This window comes from Canis lupus, chromosome 18, assembly GCF_048164855.1.
Source record: "Canis lupus baileyi chromosome 18, mCanLup2.hap1, whole genome shotgun sequence".
Classification (NCBI taxonomy): Eukaryota; Metazoa; Chordata; class Mammalia; order Carnivora; family Canidae; genus Canis; species Canis lupus.
Genome location: NC_132855.1, coordinates 26250856 through 26270395, shown reverse-complemented (window position 1 = coordinate 26270395; position 19540 = coordinate 26250856). Strand labels below are relative to the sequence as shown.

Genomic DNA, 19540 nt, shown 5'->3' with positions numbered 1-19540 from the left:
GTACAAATTTGAAGAGGTCAGTAAATCCTGATGCTTTGAGCTAAATCTACTGGTAAATAATTAATTACATTTCTTAGACACTATAATCTTAATCTTGGTAAATAGAGAAACACAGCTTTGCCAAATAGATCATTCCATCTAAGTAATATCTTAAAGGCAATTATTTAAATATTACCACAAAAAAAACAGGGTTATATTTTGCTTAAATTAGACATTTAACTGAAGATAAAATGCAAATGTCCATAGTTTAAAAAGGAAAAAAAAAATACAAATTAACTGGCCTAGTCTTTTATCTGAGTTTATTAATACCATTTAAAATATTACAAATAAATCAATTACATCTCATGCATTTAAAATGCAAGTCTAAAATGTTCCAGAGAAAGGCTTTTCATTTCAATGTGAAATATCCAAATTATTTCAACATTACAATGAGCAATTAGTTTGCAGAATCTGCAAACATTTAAATGTAGTGTCAGGAGTGTTTATTAACAGTTAACAATATTACCTTCAGGAAATACACAAAGGCCAAAGTTAGTTGAGTTTCACTTGGACAATTTATTTAATACATGGGTTTTAGCAGACCCAGTTATTATGAAATATAGGAGAACTCTCACTTTAACTATGCCTGAACTGCCAGCAAATGCAAAGAAGTACATGCTCCATTAAATTAAATGTCATCCCACATTTATCAAATATTGTCTTAGTTACAGTTTGATACCTATCTAAATTCATATTCGAGCAAAACTAAGCCCCGAAAGTGCGTTTGTGGCTCTGCACCTCCAGAAGTGAGTTCAAAATACCTGCAGCTCATCAGAACTGCAACAATAACTCTTAATATTTTTTGTGACAAAAAAAAAATCAACTTTACTTCAATATATTTTCAAATATTTACTGGAAGTAATGTACAAGAAAAATACTATACAAAATCGTCTCCTGGACAGCTGCACCTCGCACCCATACACTGGTGGAGTTATAATTGGTAACTAATCTAGAACGATTCTCCAGTTGTACAAACCATTAGGTTCAGATATATTTTACAAAGTTTTTTTTTTTTGTTTCCTATTTTCCCTCTTTTGGCATTTAAACTACAGCCTCGTCTCAATTAAACGATAGCTTCTTCACTTGTTTATAAGTTTAAATCACACAAAAAAAAGTTTAACCCTAAGAATCTTCGATGAATTCCAAGAATTTACAGAAATGGGTACAATACAAATTGGTGGCTGGACTAGCAAAAAAAAAAAAAAAAAAGATTGGGAGATTATGCTCGGGAGTGGTGGAAAAAACGAGGTAGAAAAGGACAAACACGGAGATAGTTAATCTGGTCTCACCGGAAAGGGGGTATTTTTGCATAAGAAAAAGACACCTAACCCTCACCCCCACCCCCACCCCATAAGTTAAGTTAATGCAATCAAAATAACTTTGGGATCGCTGTTAGCAGTTTGGAAAGAAAGACTTGTTCACTGCTAGGGGAAAAACTATCTAGAAGGGGAACCAAGTGGAAGGATGCTGTATTTTTTTTTCTTTAGTTTTTTTTTTTTTTTTTTAGTTAAAAAAAAAAAATGTTATAAAGATGAAAGAAGGCTGCTGCAGCGATCCGCCAGGACTGCCCTTAGCTGAAACTTGAATCGGTTCCACCTCAGGGAACAAAGGAAAAGAGGCCGAGCTGGCGTTGGGAGGGCTAACTCCGCAAACTCCGGGGCTCGGGGCCGCCCGAGATGGGCACCCGCGCAGCTGCGGCAGCTCTGCGCACTGAGGGCCGCGGCCCGCGGCGGCCAGGCGGGGCCCTCGGGAGCCGCGGTTCTCGGAGCTGGTGGGCGGCTGCCCGGCGGGGACGCCCTGCCTCCTGCCTCGCCCTCCCCACCGCGCCGCTCGACCCGGAGGCCCCCGGTCCCGCGACCGCTTCCCTCTAAAAGACACGCTCGTGCCAGCCCGGGGATGGCAGAGGGCGGCCGAGGCGAACTAAAGCGCCGGCCAGGCGCCGGCTGGGGCTGCGCGGAGCTCCGGGCGAGCGTGTGACCTGGGGCAGGTGGGAGAGCCGGCGCCCAGGGGAGCGGCGGGTGTTACTTACATGTCCACAGCCCCTTTACAAAGTCAAGTCACAGAGTGAGCTAAGAGAGAGAGAGACAGAGACCGAAAGAGACAGAAAGTGCGAGCAGGATGCCGAGGACAGAGGCTGGAGCAGAGGCCGGGGCAGACGCGGCCGAGTGGACCGGGCTGGGAGGGGGCCGAGCGGAAGGGCAGCCGGAGGAGGCGCGTCACTCCAGGCCGTTGCGGTGCCCGGGCTCCGGCGGCGGCAGCAACTCCGGGGAGTGGCAGGGCGGGCTGCCCGCCGCGCTGTGCTCGCTGTCGGTGTCGCTGCCCTTCTTGCCGCCGCTACCCGAGCCCGCCGAGCCGCCGCCGCCGCCGCCGCTGTGCGTCTTCACGTGCTTGCTGAGGTGGTCGCTGCGCATGAAGCGTTTGTTGCAGACAGGGCAGGCGAAGCGCTTCTCGCCCGTGTGGGTCCGCAGGTGCCGCTGCAGCTCGTCGGAGCGCGTGAAGCGCTTGCCGCAGAAGAGCCAGTTGCACACGAAGGGCCGCTCGCCCGTGTGCCAGCGCAGGTGCGCCTTGAGGTGCGACGTCTTGCCGTACACCTTGCCGCAGCCCGGTATGTGGCAGCTGTGCAGGCCCTTGCGCCGCAGGCTGGCCCCGGCCGGGCCCAGCCGCTCCGCCTCCTGGCAGTTGGGGCAGTCGCAGGTGGCGCGACCCGAGTAGCGGCGTGCGGAGGAGCGCGGGGAGCCCCCCAGCGGCGCCGACGGCCCGGCGCTCAGCATGGAGCCGCCAGCGCCGGCCAGCGGCGACGGGGCCGAGTCCGGGTAGGAGCCGGGCAGCACTGGCTTGAAGCCGTCCATGAGGTGCTGCCCGGCGGGGCTGAGCAGGTGCGAGGAGGCGCCGCTGCTGAAGGCGGAGTGGCTCAGGCCCGAGTAATCCGAGTTGTAGCCTCCGAGCGGCGAGTGCAGCGAGGTTTGGAGCCCCCCGGCGGCGGGGTGCAGCGAGCCGGGCAGCGCCGCCGCGCCATTCGGGTTCTGCACGTCGATCCAGCCGGCGCCCACGTCCCACCAGCTGGAGGCGCCGGCCGAGCCCACGTCGCCCGCCGCGCCCAGGCCCGGGTGCGAGGGCTTGAACCAGGACTCGTACGGGTGCGCCATGCCCACGCGCGGGTAGATGCCCTGCAGCCCGTCCACCGAGGTGTGCACCTTGGAAATGAACACGGGCTGGTGGGAGCCGTCCTGAGAGTGCGCGGAGGAGCCGCCGCCGCCGCCGCCGCCCCCTCCGCCGCTCGCCCCCGACACGCCAGGGGCCTGGAACACGGAATAGTCGTTGGCGAAGGGCGAGCTGGAGGCGGCGGCCGCGGCGGCCGCGGCGGCGGCGGCGGCGCTGCTGGAGGTGAGGGAGAAGGCGCTGGAGCCCGGCGAGCCGCCGCAGCTGAACGAGTCGGACACCAGGGCCGCCGCCGCCGCCGCCGCCGCCGCGGCCGCCGCCGCCGCCGAGGACGTACCGCCGTTCCTGGAGGCCCCCGACACGCCGAAGCTCGAGAGACTGGAACCCACCACGTTGCAGCTGCCGGAGGAGGAGGACGAGGAGCGTTTCCAGGGGTGGAAGCCTTTGCCGAAGGAAGAAGAGCTGTCCGAGAGGGAGGAGGGAGACGGGCTGGGGCTGCCGATCTTATTACAGGTAGCAGCGAGCATGGCCAGAGGAGTGGATCCCAACCTCGGTTCTTCCTGCGGGAAGGAGGAGAGGGAAGGGGTGGGGGAGGGGGGCAAAAGGCCGGTGGGGGAGGGAGGAAAGAGACGTGCATCAGTCCTCCGGTAGCCTCCAAAACGCCCCACGGCACCCCATCTCTCGTTGCGGCGCGCCGCCACCAACTCACCTGGCTCCCCCAACAGCCCTGGCACCCGGCTGCTTCCTACTCTACGGGAGGGGACAAGTTTGGCTGTCGGCGTCTGATTCGGGAGCAAAGCGCCATGCTAAAGAAGAGTTTGACAAGTAATCTCACCTAAAACAACACTCTCGTGCACACAAGGCCCCAGGCACTTCGAAACAAACAAGCAAGCAAAAAAAGTCCAGATTGGGGAGGAAGGAAGTTTCCTTTGCCGAGAAGCCTGGGGAAAAAAACCATTGGATTGCTTTTAAGAGCGCTTCCCCTGTAATCCAGAGAGAGCTTTGAAAATCCTGTTCCGGTCCCCAGAAACCCATGCTGGGTTGTTTCTCCCAGGCCAAAAGAGGTCAAACTAGAGGGCTCGCTCGCTCTTCCTGCTTTTCTTTTTATTTTCTTAAAAAAAAAAAAAAAAAAAAAACTACAATAGTAAAGAGAGAGAGAGACGGTTCAACGTACCTGCAAGGCAAGGCGGGCTGCGATATTTTTTAAGGGGAAGAGGGGAAATCTGCAGTTTGCTCAGGAGGAAAACTTGCTCTCTTTACCCCCGAAATCGTCGCATATAAAAAGGACTGGGCGCAAGTCTCCCGGGCAGGGAGCAGCCGGGCGCTGCGAGGTGGCTTGTCTAAATGCCCTTCGAACCTTTTCCTGCGCTGAAAAAAAGTGACTCTGCCCCCCTCTCCCCCTCTTTCTTTTCTCCAAACTCACTTGTATTTAAAGGAAAAAAAAAAAAAAAAAAAAAAAAAAAGCTCTCAATAGAGACTGATAGCCCGTGGCCTGGCCGGGGCGACTTTAACCCCCTCCGATCGGCAATAAAAGGAAACTAATTAAACCAGCAAGAGAAAATCCTGAGACTCACCCCTAGAAGTGAAGTTGCCATCACACAAAAGTGCCCTCCTCCTCTCAGAGGATCTTTTTTATATTGATAAATCAGAGGCAGTGTTTTTTTTAGAGGTGTGCAATACAATGATCAGTTCCGCCCATTCCACCACAATTGTAGCTCCCTCTCCGGCTTTGAAGTGCCGCGGAGGCGCGGCCAGCCAATCTGCGGCCTCGCCGGGCCGCGCCGCGCGCGCGCCGTGAGGTCATCGGCGCCGCCGCGGGCCGCCGCGGGGGGGCCGGGGGGGGGGGGAGCCGGCGCGGGAGCGGGAGGGGCGCGAGTGACTGCGCGTGTGTTACAAAGCGGCGTGCGGGTGTGTAACAATGTAACTGCGTGCTTGTGTGACCCAGCTGCGAAGGAGACGACGGTGCAGCCCGGGGGCGAGGGGGGGTGTGTGTGTAGCGGTGGTGCCTGTGGCAGAGTGTAGCGGTGACAGTGTGGCGGCGGGGGAGGGGGGAGGCCGCGCAGCGGAGGGAGAGGGTGTTATGGGTGACAATATAACCATGTGTGACAGGAGGGTAGAGGGGCAGATCAGTAAAGTGTTGGGGGAAGGGTGTGAATGTACTACAGTGCGGCTGCGAGTGACAAACCTAGGGAGAGAAGGCCAGGGCAGTAAAGCGTGGCGGTGGGGGGAGGTGGTGTGAGTGTGTTGTTTGGTGTGGGGGGAGAGGGAAGAATATTACTGTGTGTGTGTGTGTGTGTGTGTGTGTGTGTGTGTGTTTGTGAGTGAGGGGAGAGGGAAGAACATTACTGTGTATGTGTGTTGTGGTGTGAGGGGAGAGGGAAGAATATTTGTGTGTGTGTGTGTGTGTGTGAGAGAGGAGCGTGTGGTGTGTGTGTCTTTGTGTGCGCGCGCGTGGGCCGCGAAGCTGGGGGTGGAGCATACAACAGTGCAGTGAAGTGTCCCCACACAGAAAAGAAATGGACAATCCGCGGAGTGAAACGCGCCGCGAAGTTGACTGAGGCTGAGTAAACAAACACTCGCGAACGCCATCTCGGTCGCCAACTTCCTCGGGTTCCTCGTACCTGAAAATCTTTGAGTGATTTTTTGTCTTGACTTCTTGACTTCTTGGACACTCTCACTACCTGTTCGAAGGGAGCCGTGCTCATACCTGCCTACACTTTTGCAGCTCTACAGCGGAAGGGCAGAAACTTGAGGCGGCTGAGGGGCGTCCCGAGGGGCGCCTTAGGGCGTCTGTGCGCCTGCGTCCACGAGTTGTTACTTTGATTCGGTGGCTTCCCCGCCCCCCCATCCCCCGCCCCCTTCTGGGTCCTGAGGTGGGATTCCGCTTTGGAAGTGCAAGTCTCACTCGGGGGCGGAGGGGGGGCGGGGGGACGGGCGGGTTCGTCCCGCGACGCTGAGTAAATTTCAATACAAAAGGATTAGATAGAGATGGGGAGGTGAGAGGGTATTGGGCTTTTTTTTTTTTTCCTTAGGTGAAAAAAATGAGGAACGTCTTATGGAATTTAACGTCTTCACAGGAAACCTCACAGACACTTTCTGAGGAAAAAAAAATAAAGATTTTGACTGAAATCTGTGGATTTTATTTATCAGAGAACAGAGGGCCCTTTGGCAAATCTTGGACCACATGTGTGGAAGCGTCTGAGGGTGTGTGGGCCAGATAGCGGAGTACGTGTGCATGCTAATATATACACTTTAGTTCAAATTTGGTGGGTTTTGGAACTTGCCTCCCATTTGGATTATTAGTTGCCTTCAGAAATGTCATTACAAAAAAAAAATGTCATTACGATTTTACTGTCACCACAAGGGAACATCTTAAGCCACAGTAAAAACCACACCAGTGTAGCAGAGAAGTCCACAGCTTTCCCAGTACCATTGATTGAATACTTCGTGTGTGTGTGTGTGTGTGTGTTTTAAAGTAATTCATAGTTTCAAGCAGTTGCCAATGCTCTCAGAAATCTAATTTTTAATGTAGCATTGATTAAAATGTTACGAGCTGGGCAAGGTGTCTTGTTTTGACTGGGGAAACATTTTATTGTTTTCGAGCCCTCCTCAAGTGCATGAAGAGCTTCTGTAGCTGTTAGAGAGAGAGAGAGAGAGAGAGAAAGAAATCCTCCTTGGATTTACTAAACTCCAAAGTCAGGTTGTATCATTTGTGTAAGTTTCACTGAGCATAGTTGAGGCTGATGTTTGTGCTGTGAGTGTGTTTCTGACCCCTTTTTTACCAGTGTTGGGATATTGACTGTACATCATATCTATTGATTAAGGGGGTAAGGTACATTCTCATACTTTGAAGTAAGGGTGAAGTAAATTAATGAACTGCTTTCTTTCTCTGAAGGCTGACGCTTACCATAAATGTCGTGTTTCTCCCTGCAAGCCACTCTGAATGATTTTAGCGTGTTGAGAAGGCGTGACAGGCCAGCCCAGAAGGAGGAAGGGGTGGGGGAAGGAGGGAACTCCGTTTAACAAATAAAAGAGAATTAACTTCATTGCTTTGGTCTCTTTCTATAATGATATTCATTTTAAGGACCTAATGCACAGTTGTTCAAATTTGGGGTTTAATTCTAATCAATACCGTCATCCTTAAAGGTGGAGGGGGAAAAAAAAGCTTTGAAAGAAGACTCCCTTCTTTGAGGAGTTATTTATTTTATCTTTTTATCTTCCTATCTTCTGAAAGGAAGTGAGGCAAGAGTATTTTAAAAAGTTAAATGCTGATTCTGAGAGTAAATCTGAGAAGCATTAACCACCGTTTCCTCAAAAAAGGCTGGAATCAGAAAAAGCATCGTGCGATTACAGTTATGAGCTCCCTCCTTCTAAGATTTTTATTGGCATAAATTCACTTCAGAATAATATGTAAGTCTTCCTATGACAATGGGTGACAACTTTGGTGTGGATTTAGTGAACATACTGGATTCCCCAATTTGTATAAGGTTGTCTTGCATTTGGGTATTTTCACAAAGGTTTGTATGCGCGTCTTTCTTCATTAGAAGATATATAGAGATATGGATGGAGATATATACGTACATACGTACATATTCCATCCACCCCACTTTAAAAAGTTAGGTGTTGGTTTCATATTAGGATTAGTCAAAGGCACTTTTTTCCTTATACGATGCCCCCTCCCCAAAAGAAGTGGTTAGTGTTTGTCATAAGGCATAGACAACAGAGTCAAAAAGGAAAAACAAATCCATAATTGACCAAAAGTTAACACAGCAATAATCTTGCTTCTGGTTTGAATGAAACTGGTCTTCCCGGCACCCCTTTCTCCACTTGGGAGAAGTGACTCAATCATTCTTGGATCCCCCCCCCCCCAACACACAGGTCAAGAAACATCTGTAAACCATTGAGGATACAACCTGTCCAGCAAAGACATGTATTTTAGAACACATACAGTTCAGTTTACCTTTTGTGATGTTGATCATTACTCCTGAGTATTGTGGTGTGACAATATGGAGGCTTTGAAAGGAAAGAGGAAGGAAGATAAGGAGTGCACACTTTCTCACATTGGAAGTTTCCCCCACCCCATATCAAGTTTAACATGCTGGCAGAGGAGTAGTCAGTAGACAGATATTCTGCTGTTTCTTGCAAACCTGTGGGATCCACTTTCAATAAAGCTAAAATCTATTAGCATTCTGTATGCATCTGCAGCATAAATTTCATTTGAATTTCAAATTTAATAAACCAGGAGGTTTTTAATCATCCCTGGTTTTATTTGTTTGATATTAACATGCTTATTGACCGGGTCTGGTGACCAGTTTGATCATTACAGGACAGCAAAAAGTTAATTAAAACGACCACAGCCCCTTAATCATATCATCTGTCTCATCCATGTCGCTCTCTTTATTACCGGTGATGATGGATAGTCTCCCAGATTAATTTCTCTGTTTCTTCGATTTGGACAACAGCTTTTGGGACCTAATTTACATCCTGGGAACAACTTGCTCAAGTATATCTAACACCTTGCAGCTACAATATACATCAACATCTCCTTAGGTGGAGAGAAGAACGGGGGCTTTTTTTTTTTTTTTTTTTTTTTTTTTTGCAGGCGGGTTTGAAGACTAATCAATGCTGCGATTTGGAGTGCTTCTGCTTTCACAACCAAAGAAATAAAAGGTCCTAAAAGCAAATTAGAGGCCTCGATCCTTGCTTTTCCTTTTCAGGGCGTGGGGAGTGAAATATGCCTCCGCTGTTTGGTTAAGTAGATTAAAATGTGTAGATACAACGACAAGTAAATAAAACCATTTGTAACCATTAAGTACAATTAGGGATTTATAGTGGACAACATCAAAGTTATCCAGTCTTTCAAGTGTCCGGCAACACATCTACACCAAATACGGTTCTTGGTTTAAGCGTGGGCCGGTGCATACACAACACTGAAAAAGCCTGAAAGGAAGAAAACGCAAAAAAGAATGCACGGGGACTGCTGCCTGCTGCAGGCGCGTACCCCCGCTGGGTACGTGTAAGCCGGGCTCTTCGCGCCCCGGTTCCCGAGCGAGGGCTGGGACGCCGAGCTCCGCAGGCGGATCGGCCCGGGCCGCGGCGCACCCAGGGAACGCGGACCGGCCGCCAGGCCCTGGCAGGCGCCTCTTCCGAAATGGGAAGGCAGCCCTCAATCCCCGGCCACCGTGAGGGGACCTGGCGCGGACGTGCTGCTACTAAATAAAGCGTGAAGCGGGCCGGCTGGGCGGCCGAGCGCCGCCGCCGGCTGCAGGGAGGAGCGGGCTGGGCCAGGTTGGGGACCATCTCGTGGTCGGGAGCTCTGCTCATAAGTTACTTTCCTGCTGAACAGGAAACCCGGCCGGGCGTGAACCTGTGGATTCCTGAGGGGTGCCCTTTTGCTGTCCACTCCCGCTTTGGGGCGGCTTTTCTAGGAAGTTGCCTGACATTTCCTGGGAAGGGAGGTAATAAAAGCTCGTCGCTGGTGGCAGATTGTTGAACCGTAGGTGGGAAGGGAACTGTCGTCAAGAGCCCAGAGAGGGCTGTATTTTCCTGATTGGAAAATGGGAACTTCCACGCTCAACAATAGCCCCTATTAGTGAGGTTATTCGGTTTCAAACCGTCCGGCCACATTTACAGCCGAGTCCTTACTTCTCCTGGTACTGCTTAATTGGGTGTATTGGTTGACCACAGTGAAGCAATAGTGACTCTTCATCTACTTGCATGGGATCTCCTGGTGGACGCAAAGCATTGCCTTGGTGACTCTCTTTGAATAAATGGGACCACTTGAGAAAACATTCCATATTTTTTTCTTAATTGACTCGATATTTTTCTTCTGTGTCACACTGCCTGATCATTTTTTTTCTTCTCTGCCACTTCAAAACATTCAAAAGTTAGGAACGGTTTAGTTAAAAGAGATTTACTCATCTAACTGAGGATATTATACACTTTGATCCACTTTAGCTAGGGCATTCAAATTGCATATGTTCAGAAGACAAGGAGGGCTTTTCCCCTGTATCAATCATATGAATACGTAGATAAGTTCACTGGCTGGAAAATATGAAGATATTTACCCAAATAGGTATTTCTTCCTATATTAAGGGAATAAAAAAAATCTTATTTCCTTATCTGTTGTCTGCATGTATAGTGTTCAATTTCTCATAGTATGCTGATATGATTGTGTGCTAGTTTTACAGGCAGGCGTGTGCTCTATGGTATATTTCATAGTCATCTCTCTGCCAGCCCACAGATGAAATTGATAATTAATTCTACAGCACTTCGTATTCCTCCTTCATCATGTAAATGAAGGGTATACACATAGGGAAAAGAGTTTGTTCATTTCGGGTGAATGGGGTGTGTGTGTGTGTGTGTGTGTATTTTTGTTGTGCAAGGCAAAAGAGAGACAGGCTTAGACATTCACGCGAGTTGTCCTTGATTTTTTCCTGGAATGGATTTGTTTCAGCTGTTTTCTCTTTTGGTATTATATATCACTTTCTCACAGCTAACATGCAGAGTTAAAAACTACTAAATTCTTATCCTCAACATTATTGATTTCTTTTCATTCTGTTCTGTTACTAGAGGAGGTAATGCTCCCAGATTACCTCGTGGTCTCCTCCAGACGGTTGACAATTGCAATCGTAGTTTCGGGAAGATAAATGTTACTTTGGGAATTGTGCTTAATTACAAATAATCTAGGAGCTGCTCTGGTCTCTGGGTTTAACTACACATGTGTTTAAACCATTGTACAAGGTTTACAACTGGGTGATATTTATGAAAGGGGATACAGTTAGTTTTTCTAAAATCATGGGATAAACTAGGATGCTCCCATTTGGGGTTTGTCAACAGACCTTCAGAGATAACACAGACCCGAATAACACCAACAACAAAAAGTGCAGAATCTCAGAGTACTTGAAAGCTTAAGGGGAAAAAAATCCACTGGCGTTTACCTTCAGGTCAATTTTATTAAAGTGAAAACCTGAAAATAAACCATTCTTTGTTGAATTCCTAAAATCTCTTAAGTAAAGCCATTTTTCTGTAGAGAGCATTTTTGAGCTAACATATTCTGATTTCCCTTTCTTTTCTTTTCTTTTTTCTGACAGAAGTCTTGTAGATTTCCCTGAAATAGCCCAATGGTTATTTTTACAGTTCCTCTTGTAACTCAGCTGCTACCTTTGTGTGTCTGATTCTTTGCTTATATGGCAGCTCAATTAGTGTTGTTTGTGTGTGTGTGCTCGCTTTTTTTCTAATAGTCTTATTAACAAGAAAAAAGGTGGCGAACAGGTTATTCTCTTAACCTGACCTGGCTGTAAGAGTAAGATGAGCAGCACTGAACAGATGTCCCCATTTAAGCCGTTCTTTTCCCACATGCCTGCTGGATATTGCAGGCGCGCAGGAAGCTCGCTTCAAACCTGGCCCATTTCAGGCCATAATGGCCACGTTATTTCGGCCCAGTGAACACGAACAAAATCGCGTGCTTTAGAATCATTCGACTCTGAGTCCAGGAAAAGCAGGGGGTGTGGTGGCAGTGGGGGTGGCTAGGGAGGGGTGTGTATGGGGGGGGTGCCGATTTCATCTCGGATCGCAGGAAGAGAACTTGCTCAAAAGAATTTTTCCCCAGCAAATATGGTATAATTTACAGCGCAACTTAATAATCCAAGGGGCAATGCAAAAGCCCTTTGCGTTGTAAACCGCTTCTAATTACCTGCCAGAGCAATTAGCTGACTATCACGAAGAAATTAGATCGCTCAATGTAGCATAAATAATGCGAATAATTTTGTAAGAAGAATGGAAAGCGAGACCTGGTGTTTCTTTATAAGGAAATAACACCTCGTACTGTACGAGCCCTCCATGAACACATATTAATGTCTAGGCATGCATGGCAATGAGTCCGAGCAGGAGCCCTCTGGCTGCGGTTCAGCACTTTTTCCGTTTACGTATGCGGGGTGAAAGTCGGCTTCCAGGCATTCGATCTCCAGCCTTCCAGCTCACAGTAATTAACACATAGCGACTTCAATGGGAAAACCTGTTTTCCAGATGATTTTTACAATGCAGCTTTATGTCTCATTTGGCAGTTTAAATAGCTGGAGTTGTTTTCTGGCTTCATCTCTACTATCATCTGTTGAGCATATTTTGCTTAGAATATTGAATCCCACCCAAAACTTGGGTGCAGGCTTTTGCTAACTTTTTTTTTTTTTTCCTTAAGAAGTGGAAATATCAGAAGCCACTTTGAGGACACTAGGGTAAAGAATTCTTGTGGGGATATGAAAGGTACGTTTTCCTGAATGAGGCTGCACAATATCTCCCTCAGTTATATATTTAAATTTTTTCCCTTGATAAGTGTTTCTTAGGCGGGATTCAGATAGTCCACGCATTTCTTAGCAAAGGGTTTTAAGAGTAAAGGGAAAACCCAATTACCGAGAAAAACTGACAGTGCATTTAGGTATCTGATAACACTATCAGGCTCTTTGAAATTTACTGGGTTTGTAAATTACAAATGAGAAGACAGCCTCAAAAGATGTTTGGAAATCGAATATGTGCGGCCGACACCCATTCACACACCCATCCACACTTTGTCGCCCACAGCTCCACGTTTTCAGGTGCCGCCAAAGTGAAGGGAGTCACGCCCTCCCCCTTCCCTAGTAAACGAAATGGGTCACATATTTGGGTCAAGTTGAATTAGCCGGGAGATTTTCCGTGGTAATCGAACTGGACGTCTCTATTGGTCACAGTAAAAGGGCGTCGTGTGAATCCGGCATTTGCCTGGTCCAGCACAATCGCTGGGGCGAGCACCGTCCCCGCAGCCCTAGGAGTTTAGGGTTAGCGCCCTCACATCCCCACAACCGGCTCATCCCTGCACATCAAAAGCTTCGCGCCGGGTCATTTTTGAACATCTTTCACGCCTGATTTCAGGGAGTTTTGCAGGACTTCGCAATGGTCTTGGCCCGACCCGCCGCTCACGCCCAGTTTCCTCCACCTGCGCAGAGACGATTTAACTGGTGCCTGGAGAGTTCTAGATGGAAACGGAAGGAATAGCAGTGATTAATTTCACCAACCCAGGCTACAGATTGGATTAGTACTCTTCGTGGCGTCACGTCTAAGCAGTTCCTTCTCCCCTATTAAATAGGCTCTAGCCACCTTAGTCATCGCCCCCCATCCCCTCCCTCCCCAATCCCCACCCCCCTCCGCCCCGTAGCTCTGGGCTGCTGGGTTAGGCAACAGGGTGTAAACATACATACTGGAGGACCCACTTAGCAGATTCCGCTCCCACTTCAGAATGTGTTAGAAATACAATATCTACATCAGCTCAAGGAAATTCATGACATGATGCGCTAATCGCTGGCTTCAAGGGCATCTACCTTACCCAGAGCGTAGACCCCTGCCAAGCCCATCTCCACGGATCAGGGAACTCTTTTTTAAGGCTAGACAAGCATTGACTCAGGTACTCTGCAAAGGCTACTTTTTGGAAGGAAATAAAAAAATCTTTCTTCTTGCTTATGGATTCTGGAAAAATAAGAAAGGCTGCTCAGAAGCCGAGAACGCAAATTTCCTCGGTCGTCCGCGGAAACATCCCAATTTACTGCATGGTTTCGCAGTTCCATTTCTTCTGAACACTTAGCATCACCCTTCCCCTCCCCCCAACCCCTGGCCTTGATGATTTTCTGTCTTAAATAACAAGGACCCTGCTGGCCACCAAAGAAGGCTGCCACATTTTAATTCAAAACAAGGGCCAAAATCCGCAGCATTGAAAGTGAGAAGAGATCAAACTCTTTCCTCTGGAAGTGTCTGCACTTAACCTGCAGTAGCCCTCCATACTCCTTTCCCTCTCTGTCTTAAAGGTTTCTTTCCTCATTTTTTGCACTGTTTCTTAAGATAAAAGAAAGCAGCTGAACTCATTATTTGTCATGTCTGTAATTGTTCTAAAAACATTTTCCAATGTGTCTTCCTAAGACAAACATACTGGACTCTGGTCAATACTGAAGACAGCAAACATTGGAAGAACCCAAGCCCACAACTTTGGAGTCTACACCCAGCACTCAGCATTTACCGCCCTGACATGGAATGCCCATTGCCTTCAAAAGGGCAGCTATTAACAACAGAAAGTTCTCATTTTTCTGTAGAGGGTGCTTCAAGTAGTTTTCTAGATTATACCTATTCTAACATAGGCATAATCCCCCACTTCCCATACACCCCTTGAAGCCAGGAAAAAACAATTGTTACAAACCCAGAGATTTGACTAGTACTGTCCAAAGTCAGTTTATATAAAAGTTTCTGGATAAAAATGTTAGAAGGACGAATGAACCCAACTCAAACCTTTTCCTGCTTTGGTTCAGGGAGTCCTCTAAACTTAGAGAACAAAAGGAAGACAAAAGCGATTTCTGCCATTTTGGCATACTTACCAAATGGGACTCTAAGAAGAGGTGTGTAGCAAACTAATAAGAGGCGATGTTAAACCAAAAGAAGTATAGTTTGTTGTTCTGAAAGAGACCTGCACTACTGATTTTATTGACTGAGTGGTATTAGGGCATTAAAGAGTGTTTTGCTTAATTTGTGTTTTAATAAATCTTATCAGATTTAACTGAAAATTGGCCGATTTAAATACGGTATTTAAAATTTCAAAACAAGCCTTAGGGATTCGCAACCAGTTTTATTAGGTGAGCTTGTTGTTGATTTACCAAGGAAAGCAAACTACTTTTTCCCCTTAACTTAAGCTTCGGTGATTTGAATTTCCTCTCCTTTAGTTACCTAAGACTTAACAAATTCCAAAGACAGTTAGAAATAAGTGGAAAACATGTAGGTTTACAAGTCTGTGGGAGGAAATTACAACCCGATGTTGACTTTTGGAAGGCCTGTGTGTGCCAGTCCACAGCTCAGTTGGAGGGGAGAACCTTGCGGGCCGAACGTCCCAAACAGGGGATGGGTTCGCTGAGGCCGCAGTGGGCGCAGGAAGCCGCGAAGATGCGCGCGTCCCCGCGATTAATTATCCCTGCAACTCGGGAGGTGCTCCTCTTTCGGTTTCACGTCTCCCCGGGGTGGTTTGCCCTGCACAGTTTACCAGGGGTCTTGGGTCTCTTTTCTGAGCTATGGCTGTCTAGGGGATCAGGTCAGGAGACTGGCAACGAAAGACCCCAGGCTACAGCCGAAGGGTGGGGAGGGGGGCGTAGAAGAAAGGCTCCCCCCGCTTGCATCAGTCTGCAACAGGGGCAACCGCCCAGAGGCCGACGCTCCCCCAGAACTCAGTTTAATCAATACCCTCTTTTTGGGAAAACTAGAATAAAAGGTGAGTAGTGGACAACTTTGGCCACCCGTCGCGGGACTGGGAAGGAATGAGTGACGGTTGTCTTGTGTAGCAGCCGTCGGCAGGTCCTTCCAAAACGAGGGAGGCGGGGGGGGGGGCCGTCGGGTTTCCAGGCAGTCTTCCGCGAGCCCGGAGCGGGGATCTCCGACAGCTCCCCAGATAATTTCCGTACCCAGCAGTCACAATATTTGCACTCCCCCTTCCGCCCGGCTCGCCACTCCCTCCCTCTCCTCCCGCGCCCCCCGCGCCCCCCGCGCCCCCCGCGCCCCCAGCGCCCGCCGGCCGTCCCGGGGCCCGCGCCCTCCGCCTGCCGCCCCCGCCGCGCCCCGCCGCAGGCCGCCCGCAGCTGGGGGTGCCGGGACGCGTGTGCCCGGGGCTGCAGCGGGCGCGGGCGCGGGCGCGGGCGCGGGAGGCGGAGGCGCGGGCGCTCGCTCCGCCGCGGCCCGGCCCAGCCCCGCCCCGCCCCACCCTCCGGCCCTCCCCTCCGCTTAGCCGCGCTCTCCCGCCGGGCGCCGCCGCCGGCTCCGCTCTCCGCGCCGCGCGCTCGGCTCTCCGGGGCCGGGCAGGCCGCGTCGGCTCCCGCCAAGGGGGAGGCGCCACCCCGCCCCGGGGCGGTGGCTCCGCGCGGACTCCGGGCGGCCCACAAAAGCCCCTTCCCGGAGGCCGGCCGGGCCGCGGGCCGGGTGTGCGCCGCGGCTCCCCACCCCTGCGCTCAGCAGCCCGCCCCGCTCCTCCTCCTCCCCTCCCCCGCCCCTCCTCCGCTCCCACCCCCCGAGGGTTCGCACACCCCGCGGGCGGGAAGGTGCCGCCCTCGGGGCGGACAAAGGGGCAGTCCGGGCGGGAGGGGGCTGCGGCCGGCACGCGCGGCCGCGGGAGGGGCCCGCCGCGCCCCGGGCCCCCGACCTGACTCTCGCTGGGCGGCCGCGGGGCGGAGGGAGGCGGGCGGCCGCGACCCCGGGGGGCGTGTGTGCGGGAGTGGGTCGCGGACGGGTCAGGCGGCCTGGGACCCACCGACCCGGGAGATAGCGGAATCCCCTGTGGTGCTGGCCACCCCCTCCAGGGCTTAACTTGAAAGCTCTTTTCAAAAATTTATATTCTTGTCTGTCAGCCAGCGAATAGAGCAGAATCACCCAAAGGGCTAGTTAAAACGCGTATTGGCAGGGCCCCCATCCCCAGAGTTCGTGCTTAAGTAAGTCAAGGGGTGGGAACTGATTCTTTGCATTTCTAACTAGTTCCCACGTGATGCTGAAGCTGCAGATCCCGGTACCTCAGTCCAGAGCCTTTGCCACACAGTTCCTGCCTCGCCACTCCCTCCCTTACTATACAAGTGGGGAGAAGGTCTCCCACAAAGATCCCAAATGCACTGCTTGTGCTATTGCCAAGGTAGTTTCACCTCTTTTGAAGGTAAGCTCTCTATTGAGTGTGGACTAGATTTTCTTGCCTGAAACTCTAAACTGGAAACTCACCAAATACTGGAGTGTATGTAATCCCAGGGCCCGTGGTGCTTGAGAAAGTGACGCTGCATAGATGTCGACCAGAGAAAGCCACAGTTCAGCTGGCCATTTCCCCTCATTCAGAGTGGGAGCCAGGGACATGGGTCTCAAAGCTCTAGCACACATTCAAAAGGGAATCAAGTAATTTTCTTCCGATGTAATAATGACAATGTACTGCCTTCTCTTCTCTATAAGTTTTTAATTTTTTTGTTCAGTCCTTTGTTCTGCATATTTTTATTGTTTTATATTTTTTTACTGAGGGACCCGATTTAAAAAAAAAAAAACAGGCAAAGGAACTGGATGACAAGCAGAGACTTGAGACTTAAAAAAAAAAAAGCCACATTACAGTTGAAAAATCCTGTTTTAAAACATACCTATGTATTTAAAAAGAACATGATTAATAGTACCACTTTAAACTACCCCCCCCCGCCCTCTCAAATCTGTTTCTTCCAAAAAATTATTTGAAAATCTAGTGTGAAATATATTTTGACATTCAAATCCAGTGAGAGTTAGTTGAGGAAAACTATTCCAAAAGAGAAGGGCTAAACTTTTCTTATCCCCAGTGGGCGGTGTTAATCATCTGGTTTGAGCCTTGTAGTTTTCACTGTCAAATACTTGGGTTTGCTCAAAGGGAAGAAAGTTGGAGACTTGCATTCACTGTTTTTCAAGAGGAGATTAAACACAAAATCGATTTAATGGAGCATCTGTAATCTTAAATACAAGAAGTCAAGAGCTGAGGCTATAATAGAAAGGTTAGCTTTCTTCCATTGTTCACACAATCTAACTCATATTTTTGGAACTTAATTATCAATGAAAGCTACTACATCAATGCAATACAGTATAGGCAAATTACAAGAACCTTTTACTTCTCCCAACTGGGTTTAAATTGCAAATCTTAACACTGAACAGTGTGCTTTTGGCATTGAATATTCAATACAGTGAAATGTGTTTTAAGTGAACCACCCAAGGGCCCAGGAACATTTGCTTAATAATGATACTTTGCAATTCTATAGGGCCTTTCAGGCAAGGATCTCAAGTGGAATGCTCTTTAACTATACCCTGCATGGGAAACCTTGGGAATATTTTAAAGTGCTCACTTAAGGCCTATTGGAAAGCATCTTTAGTATAGATTTCACAGTATGGTTTTAAGAAATGACGTACTGTAGAATTTTCAATCTCAGGGGTATCGTATCCATGGGGGTTTGATGGGTATTCAATATTTATTAGTTATTTCATGTGAGGTTTAAAATGTATATTTCCCCCAACTTTTTATTTTGAAAAATTTCAAACCTACAGAAAAGTTGAAATAATAGTAAAAGAAACATTTAATTTCAGTGAACACCCATATTCCTCTCATCTAAACTAACATTGTTAACATTTTGTGACAATTGCTTACATGTTGTCTCTCTCTCTTTAGGTAGGTAGATAGATATTGACACACTACATCTGGATAGGTAGATATAGCTATAAGATATCTAATTATTTCCTTGTTTGTTTATTCGTGCACATGAATATACTTCTGTTCCAACCATTTAAAGTACATTATGAACGTCATCGTACTTCTAGATGCTCCAGCACCTTTTCTGATAAAAGAGCAGTCTACCTAACTGTAATGCCAATCCAATATAAAGAATATATTCTTATTGTTGATTTTTAAAAAGCAATCCAATGACCTTATTTTTGAATACATAAATTCAATAATATAAAATTATTATTAACGTTATTAAAATCATTCGATAATAATAAATTATTATTTTTGAATAATAAATTTTGTCAGTATTGTCTATTAACTTAGAAAATGAGATTTAAGCCAATCCTTGTATAAACAATTCTAAAATACTTGTCTTACCTAGGCATCTTGGGAATTTAAGATTTGAATTAAGGAATTGCTGTAGGAACATATATACTAAGTGTTTTGAAATCTGATTTCAAAAACAATTCAGAGAAACAGAAGAGCTTTTTGACATGCTTATGGAACACAAAAGGAACATTTATATTCCAATCCAAGCTCCCCCCCAAATTAATCTGCTTTTACCTTAATTAATGTTTGATCTAAATTTTCAGAATAATTGTCTTAATTATCCACTTCGTTTTGCTAGCTAGTGTAGACTTGACCAAAGTGAAAATAGCATTAGCAGTTGTGTACTTTGAGAAGTGTATATAGACCATTTACATAATTTACTCAAAATGGCCAATTAATTGGTATAATTATGAATGTCTAGACTTAGCTTTTATGGGTAGGCCGAAGTAGTAAAACCTCTCCTCTTTCCAATGGTTGCCCTCCTCTAGCTTTAAAGATCCATATTTTTCCCGTATTGAATATTTTTACATTCCTAATTTGAAATATTCTCATATTTTTATAATATAGGCATGTTAATTGAAAGTAATTATCTGAAGACTATCAAGTATATCTTTTTGCCTCTTACAAGTCCTTGAAATATGACATAACTTAATGTGTGATTTATCCCACTTTTGGAAATGTATGTAATTACATATTTATGCCTTATACTTAATTTTCACTCATTAGCATTATTCTTTCCTCTATAGAAAGTCAACTTCA

The 19540-nt window shown here is 47.8% G+C and overlaps 1 protein-coding gene across 2 annotated transcripts; it reads right to left on the bottom strand.

Moving 5' to 3' along the window:
* Nucleotides 1–465: 465 nt before the first annotated feature.
* On the bottom strand, nt 466–4961 carry SP8 (Sp8 transcription factor). 2 transcript variants are annotated; one of them, XM_072783818.1, is made up of 3 exons: nt 4773–4961; nt 3908–4004; nt 466–3758 (listed from the first exon to the last, which is right to left on the bottom strand). In XM_072783818.1, the coding sequence occupies exon 3, from the start codon at nt 3723–3725 to the stop codon at nt 2256–2258; it is 1470 nt and encodes a 489-aa protein (XP_072639919.1). In that variant the 5' UTR covers nt 3726–3758; nt 3908–4004; nt 4773–4961; the 3' UTR covers nt 466–2255. The 2 variants fall into 2 exon arrangements, with proteins under 2 accessions (XP_072639919.1, XP_072639918.1); XM_072783817.1 differs by lacking the exon at nt 3908–4004.
* Between the last annotated feature and the right edge of the window lie 14579 nt (nt 4962–19540).